The sequence below is a fragment of the Lactuca virosa genome, chromosome 1 (assembly GCF_052849685.1).
Source record: "Lactuca virosa cultivar CGN04683 chromosome 1, Lactuca_virosa_CGN04683_v6, whole genome shotgun sequence".
In the NCBI taxonomy this organism is placed as follows: domain Eukaryota; kingdom Viridiplantae; phylum Streptophyta; class Magnoliopsida; order Asterales; family Asteraceae; genus Lactuca; species Lactuca virosa.
This window is the reverse complement of record NC_136426.1, coordinates 153,528,399-153,542,562: the sequence shown is the minus strand read 5'-3', so window position 1 is coordinate 153,542,562 and position 14,164 is coordinate 153,528,399. Positions and strand designations below refer to the sequence as shown.

The 14,164-nt window shown below is 31.9% G+C and overlaps 1 protein-coding gene across 1 annotated transcript; it reads right to left on the bottom strand.

Annotated features, from left to right (window-relative positions):
* Positions 1–2,112: 2,112 nt before the first annotated feature.
* On the bottom strand, positions 2,113–3,575 carry LOC145122235 (F-box/FBD/LRR-repeat protein At1g13570-like). The gene is made up of 4 exons (XM_079057873.1): positions 3,343–3,575; positions 2,730–3,246; positions 2,479–2,649; positions 2,113–2,403 (listed from the first exon to the last, which is right to left on the bottom strand). Exons 1-4 carry the CDS (start codon positions 3,573–3,575, stop codon positions 2,113–2,115), a joined length of 1,212 nt encoding a protein of 403 aa, XP_078913999.1.
* Between the last annotated feature and the right edge of the window lie 10,589 nt (positions 3,576–14,164).

The window sequence follows — 14,164 nt, the reverse complement described above, 5'->3', positions numbered from 1 at the left end:
TTTTTGGATCAATTTTTAAAAAATAACCATATTAAAACGACATGTTTTAGAATTAATTATTTTTGGATTTTAGTTTATATCACAATGTCATAATGACTTTTGAGATGTGATATAAAGTCATCTAAAATGATATATTAGACATAGTTGCATTTTAGACTGATATTTTGTACATTTCAAACAATATTTTAATTTTCAAATATGATATTTTTAATTTGTTTTAGGGTTTTATTTTAATTTTATCTAGGTTTAAGGTTTATTATATGAATACATAATTTTGTTGTTGAAATTATGGGTTGTTTAGGATTTCTTTTTGAACTCAAAATATTTTTTGACAAATATATTTATTCACTTGTGGTGGTGGCAAAATTAGTTTTTAAAAAAGTGTTTAGTTTTAGTGATGAAAAAATTAATAAGTTAAAAAGTGTATGAATTAAAATTTTCTCTTTTATACTATTATGGTTGAAAAGCTAAAAAAAAGTTGTAAAAAGCCAAAATTTTCCATGCTTTTTAAATCTTATTTTTAAAGCTAATGGAAAACCCACTATTAAAAGTGTTTTTGAATATGTCACACGCTTTTTTTTACTTATTAGCTTTTCACATAGACAATAAACTAATAATTTATTTTGAAAAGCAATCTCAAACACCCCATTAATTCATATAATTTGGAAGGAATATTCTTTTTAGGAAGAAAATGTGAACCGTAAATTTATCTAAACATAATTTGCTTATATCTATTATAGATGCAATGATTCTTCCAAAAGAATTGTGTGTGAAAATTGCAACACAAATCTTGATGAATCATTTGTTATTTCGTCCTACATATAAAGAATAAGAACATACATTCAATATTATTTTTCCATTTTTCTTTATAATTGTAGCTGCTAAGTTGTGTTTAACGCGTTATTTGTTTATAAAGTAAGGATTTAAAGGTTGTTTCCATAACCAAGCAAAGTCTTTAAATCATGAAATTTCTTTTGGATGACAAATTCTTCTTCCTTACATATGTTAGTGGCCCGCAATATTGTTGCCCACAATGGTATGTGTTCGATATTTAAATGTCCAACAATAATAACAACTGTCTTACAATATTTGTAGACCCCCCCCCCCCCAAAATAATAATAATAATAATAATAATAATAAAAATAATAAAAACAATAATAATAATAATAATAAGTAAATAAAAATAAATAAACTAAAAACCCTATGTGGATCCTGCTTAGCACGACCCTCACATCTCTAACAATTTAATATTAAAATTATTATTTCAAACTTAATAATGACGTGATAATTTTTAATAACATATATATTCATATATAATTTAAGTATATAATTGTATTTTTCATAAGGCATTGGCATTCGTCTAGTTTACAATAAAATTTAAATATAATTCTGTAACTTTTTACAACATTGTAATGCATACAACCGTGCAATGCAAAGGCAAGGCAAAGTTGTAAATTTAACATTTTAAAAAAATAACCATATATTTGTACACAAAGAAAACATGTTCAAAGAATTTAGGAGTCTTGCTTGCCCATTTCGAGACATGAAGCAAATTCCAAGTGTTGCATTATGATCAAGAGATATTTTGATATGATATGCACTTTAGTTTGAAATTTTAACAAATTTCTAAAAAAAAAATACCTTAAATATGGTGAACCATTGTTTGGCACTAGATTAGTTCCGAATTTGTGGCTATACTATATGAGTATTTTTGTGATTTTCTCTGATTATCACTTTCAACATTAACCAAGTATCATTAATGCAAAATGAATGGTGTGATACCCAGTATTATTCACCAATATTCCATATTCTTTGTCATTAACAAAACCAAACACCCTTTAGCCACACCTAAAACCTTTAATGGTAGTTTTAAATTGTAAAACATAGCTTTCATTCAAAATCCTAAAGATCGTCTCTTCTTCCTGCGTACAACTATTTACATGTGTAATCAATTATCACACACCAAATGGAAGCAACGGAAGCAAAAATCAAAACGAGTAGGAACATTTCAAATTACATGATAATGCAAATATGCTCATAAGGTAGAGAGTTTAATTTTTAAACCTACTTTACAATGTTGTTAAACATTCTTAAAAAATTATGTCTACAGGTTTAACTAGAGTAGATCACTTCTGCTTTTCGTGATGCTCGAGGGAACCGCATAACATCCTTACAGATGTCAATTATTTTTTTAGCATTAAGAGCTCTACTTGTTGTGATGGTAAACTTCTGGAGAGAAGGGGAATGAGCAAGAAGCAACTTTATAAAAAGCAGTTCCGGTTTTGATCCTTCTAAACATTCTATCTTCACAGTTTGCAATCGATGCAATCTACAATCCAAACAGTTAGGGGATTCCAAATGATTTGAAGCTGGTTCCACATCATAATAAATAGCTTGGGGATTCTGAAAAAACATAAAAATACAACAATGGTTAGCATCCAACTTTAGTAAATATACTTTTAGCACAAGTTACTTTACCATGTTGAAGGACATCACAGACAGACTTTCTAGTTTTGGGGAGTTTCGAAGCAAACAAAGAGCACCATGAAGTTGATCCAAATCATCAAGTTTAACATCTACAAAGAACAATCTCTTTAAACTATTGACCGGATGCGGAAGCCATTTTGGAATCTTTTCTGCAATCAAAGCCTGTGAAGCGAAAGTGAGATATTAACTTACCTAAAGAAAAGACCAAAGTTTAAACATTAGAAGTTCACTTTGTATCATACCTTAAAGAAAAAACTGTCGAGATATAAAACTACAATTTTGCGCAAGTTACTTAACATAATGGGCAATGTCGTTTTTTCAACTTGTACATTATCTTCTATGGGTTTCTGAAAAGATACACAAATCAGAGTAAGGTATGGACTCTGCAATAAGCGAAGTAACATGGCGTCAGGACAACGTATGACAATCAAAGCCTGCAGTTTTGTAGCATTGATGTTGAAATTGTAAACATTTGTGCACCAAGACATGGACAACTTCTTAAGCTGTGGTAGGTTGATCTGAGTTCCACACAAATTAGCCCTAAAATCAATATTCCAGAGTTCAAGATCATTAAGATTGAGAAATCCTTCAACCTTAAGTGGTGGCTTAAAGAAACAGTTTCTCAGTTTCAACTTTGTCAATTCTAGACAAGAAAACACATAAGAAGGAAGTTCATAACGTTGATTTGAATCAGTAAGAATGAGTTCCCTTACTCCGTTTCTTGATAAGAGCATCATCCATTGATCAACTTCTTCGAAACTATCATCAAACTCTTATTTAGGTGGTATATGGAGAAGAAATTTCGAGATAGGACCCTTGTGAAGGATCAGAACTTTGTTTATGATCCTTGTAAACCCATTACCACCAAAAGCTCCGTATTTTGCATATTTTCTGAAGAACTGCTTGTCAAAAACCAGCGCCCTCATTTTGGTCCATCTGTACCTCCACTTTTTTGATAAAATGCTTGTCTTGACAACGTCTGGAACAGGAAGTCCCTCTAAGATTGACTCTATCAAGTGTTTAGGCAAGTTACTGATTCTATCTTCCTCAACACAAGTTACAAGCCCCTCGCTATGATTCTCTGTCATTAGATCCAGAAGAAAATAGGATAAAATTATTTAAAAGAAAATACAAGGCAATAAGAAAAATGGATCAACTTGACATGTCAGGATATTAGTTTTCTTAATTTCCTTAATTATAAATGGAGGATCTCAGGATCTGTAACATAACTCATGATAAAGAAATTGTTTTATTTACACAACTCATGATTTAATGGTTGTAAGCATTTTTTTCAGGAAATGTAACTTATATAACAACTTGCATGATAACAAAATCCTAACTTAAAACAACTTGCATGATAACAAAAATATACATTCTACTGGCAAAAAACTAGATTTCATCCTTCATATTCGAACTCATGTAACAAATCTTCTGAAAATCGGTTTCCTTATTTCTATTTTCCAGTGGATACGTTGTTATTGATAATCGACTACCCAAAAACAGAGTTTATGAAGATTACAAACTTACCCATCTTACAATCGAAAGCAGCAAGTCGTTTATTCGTCGGGGTAAGATGTCGAAGAATTGGTGATTAGGGTTTACTATCCACCAGTCATATAACTTGATATTGGATCCTGAAGTCTCGTTTTACCCCTTACCTTACGATCTGTTGAAGTTTCGGTTCACATACTTACATATCACATCCTAAATTAAACCACCAAATTAGATTTTTTATTTATTTTTTATTTATTAGTATTTGTTTTTTAAAAACAAAAATTGATATTATTTTTTTTAGTAATTTATTTTATTTTTTCATATTTTTATTTTATTTTTTAATTTTCGATCGATTTGATAATTTTTTTGATATTTTTCAAAAAATATAAAAATATATGAATACGTTAGAGTATATTACAATTTTGGAGTTTTTTTTATTTTCTTTTATTTTTAGAATTTTTATTATTTATTATTTTTCTAATTTTTTTTATTATTTTTATTGAAGTAAATAAAAAAAAGTTATGACTTCAAAAGAATGAAAAAATATAATGAAAAAAAAAAGTCGCTTTTAAGTTTTATTTATTTAGTCATTTTGACATTAAGTTTAGATCAAAAATAATAAATTATGTAGGCATTTATATGTAAACTTATTTATTACTAATTTTAGCCTTCTATATATTTATCACTGTTGTAAAAATCTCGACTAGGTCCCGATTCATCCCTAGGCGCTACTCGACCGATTAGAGGGCGCCTAGCGATTAATCGCTGCATACATAATGATATTAGTCATATTTAATTTTTTAAAATTCAACAAATTAGCAATTAATGGTACCCGATTAATCCTCCGATTAATCTCTGGCTAGCCGATTAATCCCTTGACCACAGTCCACCGACTAGCTAACGTCGAGCGTTTTTTGCAACCTTGATATTTATATTTGTAATTTTCATCCAACTTATTTTATTTTTTTCATTCTTTTGAAGTTAAAATTTTTCCATTTCTTGAATAAAAATAAAAAATACATTAGAAAAACCATAAATAACCAAAATTATTAAAAAATATATATAAAACAAAAACTCAAATATCAAAATTATAATATACTCTAATATATTCATACAATTTACTTTTTTTTTTAAAATGTCAAAAAAAGTTATAAAAATTGAGGAAAAATAAAAAAAGATACAAATAAAATTTACAAATAAAAAATACGAAAAAAAAATTAAAATGAAATTTAGTTTTGAATAAAAAAATTGAAAAATTGAAAAAAAAAATAGTTTTATTTAAAAATTTCAAAGTTTAAGTTCTCATTTAGCATGGTCTGAAGTTTAGAGACTAATTTAGGATTTCACATGGGCAAGGGAACCAAGTAATCGACTATAGTAGGTTATAAGTGGCAAAATGAGTCGAAACTCAAACTTAGGGTTCAACTTCACGTGATCCGATCTTCAATCGCTAAATCGAATAATTTTTTATAACTTGATGGTCAAATAAATCAAAACTCTTTGTTTTCATTATTGAACAAGACATATGATTACCAATAATGTTTTGAAACTCATGCATTTTTTTTATAATTCCATAAAATTCTCAATTAGTTGCCAATATTTTGAGAATATTATATAATTGGTCCTATAAAATTATGTAACAATCCTTTTATTTGAGGATATTATAAAATTGGTCCCAAGATATAACACCTAATCCTAGTAAACATTTTTTCTGAACCTTTGATCGAAATTTTAGTTTAAACCCTGGTCACAACGTGAGCACTTATGTGTCACGACGTGACCACGATGGAAGAAAACACACATATCTTTAAATGGTCACGGCGAGACCACTTATAGGTCACGATGAGAGACTTGTTGCGATCTAAACCCTAATTTCAAGGATTTTTCTCGTATTTAAAGGAAGTGAGGGCTATTAACCCACCTTCAGCCTCTGTCACCTCCTAACACTCCCCTTTGAAACCTTAATTCTCCATAATTGATTTTGAGCTCCATTTGTAGTGATTTCTAGCAATGAAGAAGAAGTGGAAGAGCATTGGGTACATCATCTCAACTTGCATGCCTCACCATTATCTTTTATTACACTCTGGACCCTTGTGAGTATTCAGAGTTCGTTAATTTATGATTACAAGTGCTTAGATATAGGTTTCCCAATGGTTTTCTTCATGTTCTGGTTAGTAGGAGTGTTAGGGTTGTATAAAGTTGCCAACTTTATGGATCCCGATGGTCCATTTGTGGTTAGAGGTCATGGATATAAAGTTTTATAAAGCCTTGGGTTTTTGCATGAGATCTTGGCCCTATTTTGCACCATTTTAGACTTAGCTTGTGTTGAGACATTCATTGGACAAATATGTCTACAAAGCCACGATTTTTATGATATTCTGAAGTAGATAAGACCTTCTCGAAGTTTTGGTTGCATGGCTGAAAGGATTATGAGCTTTATACATCAATCTGTCCAGAGCGCTTATCATGACATGATATGTAGGGTGTCTCGACGTCAGAATGAAAGTATCACGACTGTTTTGTTTTATTAAGGTCACAACGTGATGACTGACTAGGTGACTATGCAGTGTTGACTTTGATCGTTGACTATTGACTTTGACCAAGCTCGACTCTACGTCTTTTAAAGTATTTTGAGTAGTAGATTGAGACTTGGTCTCTATTTTTTGTATAGGTGACCAGTAGAGCCGATATTTAGAGTAGTGATCAGTTCAGATATCTTCTAGACTTTGAGGTGAGCCTTACTCACTGTACTTGTGGGTCGAAGGCACCAATGTCGTCCCACTAGACTGAGTTATATATCTTGGTATATGGGATGAAGCTGTGCTATAGTTTGATGTTAATAGTTATAGGTTCAATAGTGAAAAAGTAGGGTTTCTAGGGTTTCTTGTTTGATGTTCGTAGTTATAGGCTCAATAGTGAAAACATAGATCCTTTAGGTTGCATGTGAACTTAAGAGTTTTAAGTTTATTTGTTTTACCTAAATCCTTTAAGTTATTTTATGAGAAGGTAACATACTTTGATAATACACGACACATAGGATAAAGGTAACACGACGTGTTAGAAGTACATTTCTATAATAAAAGTGATGATTATTATGCTACATGGTATATAGATAAATGCTACACGACGCATAAATGCCGACATATTAAAACATACGAATAGCCCTTCGTCGGTTATTTCAGTCAATACTCTTCCCAAAACACATACTTGAGTTGAGATTTCACCTCTAGAGTTCTGACGAAGGCTTGGAGAAAAGGTTTAACAAGGTTTAATCCATCAATTCATCACATTAAGGTAAACCTATCTTCAATTCATCATCCTTATTGTGTTGTATTTTGGGGAAATTTTAGATTTTGCTGAAACCTTAGGTTCAATCCATAAATTGGAGATGAAATCATGTTGTGGGTGTTATAGTAGTTTTAAGAAGTCCATTACTATGCTTGTATGTGAATTACATGATGGATTGAAAGGGTTAATGATGAACCCAAATTTGATGAATTCTTGTTAAGTCTACAACTTAATGAATTAAGTTGTTTATGAAGATATTATGAGGGTTTTCATCCCACTTTACACGATGACTATTATTCTTTTTAACTATGGCTCTTATTACATAGGGATGTTGGTTAATCGTAATACTTGAGAAAAATATTATTGGACTAACCCAAATTATGTTGAAAGAAACTCTTCTCTTAGCATTTTATGCGATAATGCATTAGTTAAAGTTAGAGAGTTACTGGTGCTTTTCTTTTAGTTGTTGCATTCATTTGCACATGTGAACCAGGAGTAGTTTGTGTAACAAAGTGTTCGGTTGACAAAGTAACGAATAAAAACATACTTTCAATATTATTTTTCCATTTTTCTTTCTAATTGTAGTTGCTAAGTTATGTTTAAGCATTACTTGTTTATAAAATAAGGATTTAAAGGTTGTTTCCATAACCAAACAAATTAAATATTGAATAAATAAGCTTTCTTTTAGATGACGATTCTTCTTCCTTACATATGTTAGTTGCCTAAAATATGGTTCCACGACCAGCTATGTGCTCGATATATAAATTTCCAACAACCAAAGAGTTTCTAGCTCAGCGGTATCAGATGTTTTCCTCCCTCTTTAAGGGCGAAAGTTCAAGTCCCGTTTTTGACATAAGTGAGTTCAAGAGTTGTTTAGAACTAGATAAGATTTTCCGTTCCATAAATAAATGACCAACACTAATAACAACTGTTTTACAATATTTGTAGAATTTCTAAAAAAATAACCTTTATGCCTAGTTAGGGGTGTGCAAAAAACCACATAAATTATATGACAGAGAGGTATAATTATATATGATTATACATGTTTATATGTATATACCTAATCATAGAGGATTATACATATATGTCTGTTCACAGATTGAGTAATCATATATGATTATGTCAATTGGTGGCAAAAGAGGTGGTGGTGACAGAGGTAGCGGTGGTATATGTGACGGAGGTGACAGTGGTCGGGTCAGCTGGTGTCAGAGGTGATAGTAGTGGTGGTGGTGGCGATTATGGTCGTGGGGATGTTGGCGGAGGCATTACAAACGAAATGTCATTTAGTGGCACACATTTTTAATGGCATATGCGTGATGTGCCACTATAGCATGTTTATAGTGACATATTTTATGTGTAACTATAAAATTTAATGGATTTAATGGCACTTAACCATTTATGCCATTAATATTCATAATTATTAATGACCTGATGTTTTAATATGTCATTAAAAGTTTTGTGTTATTAAAAATATTACTTTATTATTATTATTATTATTATTATTATTATTGTTGTTGTTGTTGTTGTTGTTGTTGTTGCAAAAAGATAAATGTGGTGACCTTTAAAGTTAATAAATTGAAAAACATTATTAGACATACATAAACGATCGGCTACTTCGTTTTCTAAGTTATTTATAAAAAACTAATTAACCTTTAATAGAGTTCGGTTTATAAGTTATTCAAAGAAATGTGCCACTGTAAGGTTTAATGGAATAAGATTTAGATAAAAAAAATATTTTAATTGTATTTTTTATTGAAGGGAAATTATTTTATGTAATTCTGATATGATCTAAATAGTTCAGACGTAAACCCACTCCCGCTGATAACGAGTATTTGAGAGTACGGTCACCACCCTCCCGTCTTCGTCACTACACCATCACCACACCATCATCTAGTTCGTCGCTGCCGTCTTCCAGTTCATCGTCACCGCACAATCACAACGCCGCACTCCAGGTCGTCATCTCCCTGCGCCATCGTCAATGCGGTATTTTTGAACAACGTTGACATCTCTTCCCCTAACAGGTATTTCATGTCTATTTTAGTTGCAATCCTCTTGTACACTAAGCTGAGTTTTCAATTTCTGCTGCTAACTTTCTATTCCTACTCTTATTGTGTTCTATTAGACACGATTTAGTCTTATGTCATGGATTAATATTGTGACAAGTTCGATATCGGTTAATGCATTTTGAAAAGCTTATTTTCTAAATCAATCGTTATTCCGTTGTAATATATATTAGATTTATGTGTAATGTGAAGAATTGAAATAGATGAAAGTAATAATCTTGTTTAACATAAGATTTACGTTCTACCTTAAGATTATAAAACTACCTTAAGCATATAAAGATTATAACATGGATTAATCAGAAAAATATGTAGAAAAATAGAACATACTCACATGGAGAACTGAAATCTATAAGGATCTATATATATCATGTCTGATTTCTTGAATCACACTCCATTTGCAACTTCTATATATCTGTAAGGAGCTATATAGCACAATTTCTTTAGTGGTTTTGGTGGCCTCATTCTCTCTTTCCTTGAATTTGCTGCAACTTTTATATCTGGATATAACATGTACTTATATGTTGTAGTGTTATAGCAGGATGGGTAGGCGTAAGAAGTTATGCATCACCTCAACTGCTATCCCTATTGATAGTGAGATTAATGATCAAAGTGTTGGATTAGGTGTTTAAGCCGATAACTATATTTGGTATGTACTTGACCCGATAGTAGCATGGTCCTTTTGGGTTGCCTTCACCAAAGCAACTTGACTGGATGATTAGTGGAGAGAGAGGATAATATGGTTTATTAATATATTATAAGAATAATATATTAAAGGAAAAATCATATTAGTTAATTAATATGTTGGTCTAGAATAAATTTTGAATTAATTTGGTGATCAAAAGATATTAATTGAACTTAAGGGACTGGATTGCAATTATTGGATAATTCAGTTTTTGGGCTGTGAAACCCTAAGGATTAAGGGGGGACGAAATTAGAGTGGAAGCCCATCTAATTTTCGTCCAAGGCCTTTATTCTGGAAGGTTCTTTGAACTGCTTAAGGCATAAGCTATCCAATTAGGGTTTTGACTGAAACCATAGCAGCACAAGTATATAAGGACCCTAGGGCATCAGAATTCGGCTACCAGAAACCCTAGAGAGTTCCATAGCCGAAATTGTGCCTCTTATCCCCTCTCTTCAAGATCATGCTTGCCTTGGTGTTTGTAAGCCATTAGACGCATCAGATTTGAGGTGCTAGGTTTTCACAAGCTTTGAAGATTCAAGATCCTTGCTACAATCAAGTGGTAACATTCTTACTTGGTTATTTATGTAGATCTCAAGTTTTGTAGTATGCTAGATTAGAGTTTACAAGTCTTGGATGAATTGCATGTACAATAGAGAAACCTAGAACCAAGCTTTAGGGTTTTGTATGTGCACATAGGAATGTTCTTTTGTGTAAAACCCATCAGTGGTATCAGAGTCATGCTTGGTTTCAATTGTATCTAATGCTTATGTGTTTATTCATTGCTTGAAAAATTGATTTTTTTCCTTCTGCCTGACCAACTCGTCGAGTCACCTGATGAACTCGGCGAGTCCAGAGGGCAACTCGGCGAGTCAGGCTGTCAGACAGAGGGAAAATCGGGATTTTTACTTATTTTGTTGTAGGAGAATTACCAAACACGTTTTTGATTAATAAAATCCGAATTTTATTGATATTATGTGATTATCCTTGTCAAAATAAAAGATAATTATCAATTGATTAAATAATTATTGTCCTATAAGATAATGTTTGATTATTTGAATTATTTGATGAATTATCTTGTTATGAAATTGGATTAGGTAAAATTTAGATAATCATAAATTAATTGTTTAATTTGAATTATTTGCAATTTGATCTTGTGTGTTTTGAAAAGTTCAAAACTTTCCCTCAAGTTCTAGAATTTAATTTTTTTTATTAAAGGTTTAATTTTGAAATATTTAAATTCTAACCCTAGAATTTTACAAGTTTAAAATTCAGTCCTTATACTATTATATATGTATGTATAAGATTAAGCTAGTCTTACCATTAGTAGGCCTCATTCACGAATCCGGTCTATAAGGGGGGTATAAGGAAATTGCCTATAAAATGGCAATTGAATGGGTGTCCACTCTCACCCACCGCTTCCTTGATTGGTGGTGATAGGTTTCGAGCAATACATCATTCCTATGGTGTACATGCAAACGCTAATAGCGTTTGGATCTAGTTTGTCTAATAAACATGCAATTGAATATCCAAAGCTATAAACCCTAGATCTATCAATTAAGAACTGAAATAAGGGTTTAGTAATTACCTTTGATTGTTATATAGCAATAACAATCAATCCTTGCTTTGATTGGCTTCAGAAAGCTTAGTGCCTCAAGTGTTGCACCTCTAATCGAGTCACAAACACCACTAAGCAACTTGGATGAAGAGGGAGGAGAGAGGAGGCACCAAAAACGGCTGGAAACCCTAAAGAAAGTATTCACCACGTTTTTGGGGCCATAAGGGTTCCTTATATATGCTGGCTATTAGGGTTTACAGCTAGGAAACTCTAATCTGACTGCTTAAGCCCTAAGCAGCCCATGGACCCCTTCTGGAACATGCCTTGGACGATTTCTAACGGGCTTCCCCATAGAATTCGTCCAACCTTTTATTCCAAGGTGATCCATAGCCCAATTGCAATTATCCTATAATTACAATTCCAGTCCCCTAAGTTTAATTAATCTCTTTTAGCCACTAAATTAATTCTTAATTAATTCTTGACTGATATTAATTAAACAATATGATTTCTCCTTTAATATATTATTCTTGTAATATATTAATAAATCATAATTAAACCTTTCTCTCCTTAATTCATCCTACATATTACTATGGTGAAGGCAACCTAAAAGGACCATGCTCACAATCGGGTCAAGCACATACCAAAATAGTTATAGACTTAGACACTAATCCAACAGTCTCCCACTTGGATAAGTCTAATAACTATTTTGCATAACTTCAGAACCTGATCAGCAATCGTAGCTTTCAAAAGCCGCTGTCAACTCTGATCTTATTAGATACGCGTGTCCTTTAGATAAGGGATCATATATTCCTCCATTCTCAAGATATCGTATAGACACAAGACATGAATTTGATCATTCTCTCTATACTGTTTCCCGACATCCAATTTATGACGACTGACAACAGACTACAATTGAACACATCAACTTAGTCCCGGCTTGGCCAAGCGCTTAGGGTGTCATCACAAAATCATTGAGGGGCCCACAGATATCGCTTTTATCCCACTTTAGGTAAAAGGAATGGATAAACTTTGACTCAAATGCTTGATTGCACCTACTAATCAAATCACACAAAACAATAAGTTTTATAACACCAAGTTACTGGTGCGTTTACTTATCATCAATGTGCAACCGACCAGCAAATAACAACTCACACATCTCGGTTTCAAGAATATACAATGTTATCGTCTCACTAATCACCCGTGATAAATCCATGAAGTGATTCAAGTGAGCGTGGGTTTAATCCAATACTTTAATCTTATCAAAGCACTCATGAGCTCTACAGCAAACTTGTGCTATGTCTAAACACCTTAGACAATCTACAGACAAATTCATGAAAGTCTTCCTTCATACCTACTTCCAACGTATGACCGACTGTGGAGGTTCGAATAACCCAGTTATTCTGGAAGCCAAAACATGCAAAGTGAAACACAATAATAATATTAATCCTATATGGCCCCAAAACTTTTGAGCGTAAATAAAAACACTTTTATTTAAACACCATATTGATTACTCATTATTCATTGCTTACTGTTTCAGAAGATCAACTTATTACTCGAATTATAACCACAATTGTCCCATGCTCCAAGCATGCACACTTTGGTTTCCTATGGTCCATACTTTGTGAAATAGATCAATTGAAAATTTTTTCCAATGAAGCTCATTTCACAATCCCCAATCCTTATTATTAGTATAAGAATACCAAATTCTTGCCACTTTTAGAATATGTCAGATTCTAACATTTTATGCAATGATTCTTTCGTAATGTCATAGCACAAAAGTCACCAAGACCCGGCTAATGAAATTACAAGGTATTCTATCGGAAATTGTTACAAGACAATTCCATAGACGTGAAGTCTCACATTCAAAGTACATTCCTTTGAACATCCTTCTCGCATAAAAGTTTCTAATCTAGACATATTTCTTAATATCCAACTCCCATTAATGGAAACATTTCCATATTTGCCATATGACAACTCATTCTTAATAGAATCTTATCTATTCATAATAATGTCAATATAGTCCATCCAGTACTATACTTCCAACTACTCACAAGCGACAAATCCTCAGTGAACCTCAGATCGTCCTTTGATAGTTGTTTAATTATTTTAGTCAAAACCAGTTCTAGTCCCTTTTCCCTCTTAATGCCCTAGGTATTTGGAAAATTTTAGAATGGTCAAATATTATAGCATATGCAATCGATCCGATACCCGAAGCGTATTGGACACGATACATAATGTCTCACATAAAGACATGATACTTTATCATCCTTCTGCCATAATATTTTATGTGCTTTGTTCCCACAATTCGAACTATGAAGAGGGATGTCGTAATCATAATCGAATTTTGAGAATGCACTATGTATCCTTGACTAAATTTATTAACATTTCTTGATCTAAGCTTTAGAATTTTGAAACGAAGTATAATATTCTCTCCCTTAATTATAGCAAAACAACTTTTCAATCCTTGCAACTTTGCAAAGTGAATCTTTGTTTTCTATAATTAATATTGCTAACTTGCAATACTTACCATAATAATCATGCTCCCACTAACATGATGATTATTTTCTTACCAACATAACACTTATTCTCCCACTA

Excerpts from the sequence above, each read along its gene's own strand:
- LOC145122235 (XM_079057873.1), bottom strand. The coding sequence starts at position 3,575 with ATGACAGAGAATCATAGCGAGGGGCTTGTAACTTGTGTTGAGGAAGAT. Across the intron at positions 3,247-3,342 it reads GGAGCTTTTGGTGGTAATGG|TTTCGAAGAAGTTGATCAAT; the intron begins GTTTACAAGGAT and ends GTTTGATGATAG. Across the intron at positions 2,650-2,729 it reads TCGACAGTTTTTTCTTTAAG|GCTTTGATTGCAGAAAAGAT; the intron begins GTATGATACAAA and ends TTCGCTTCACAG.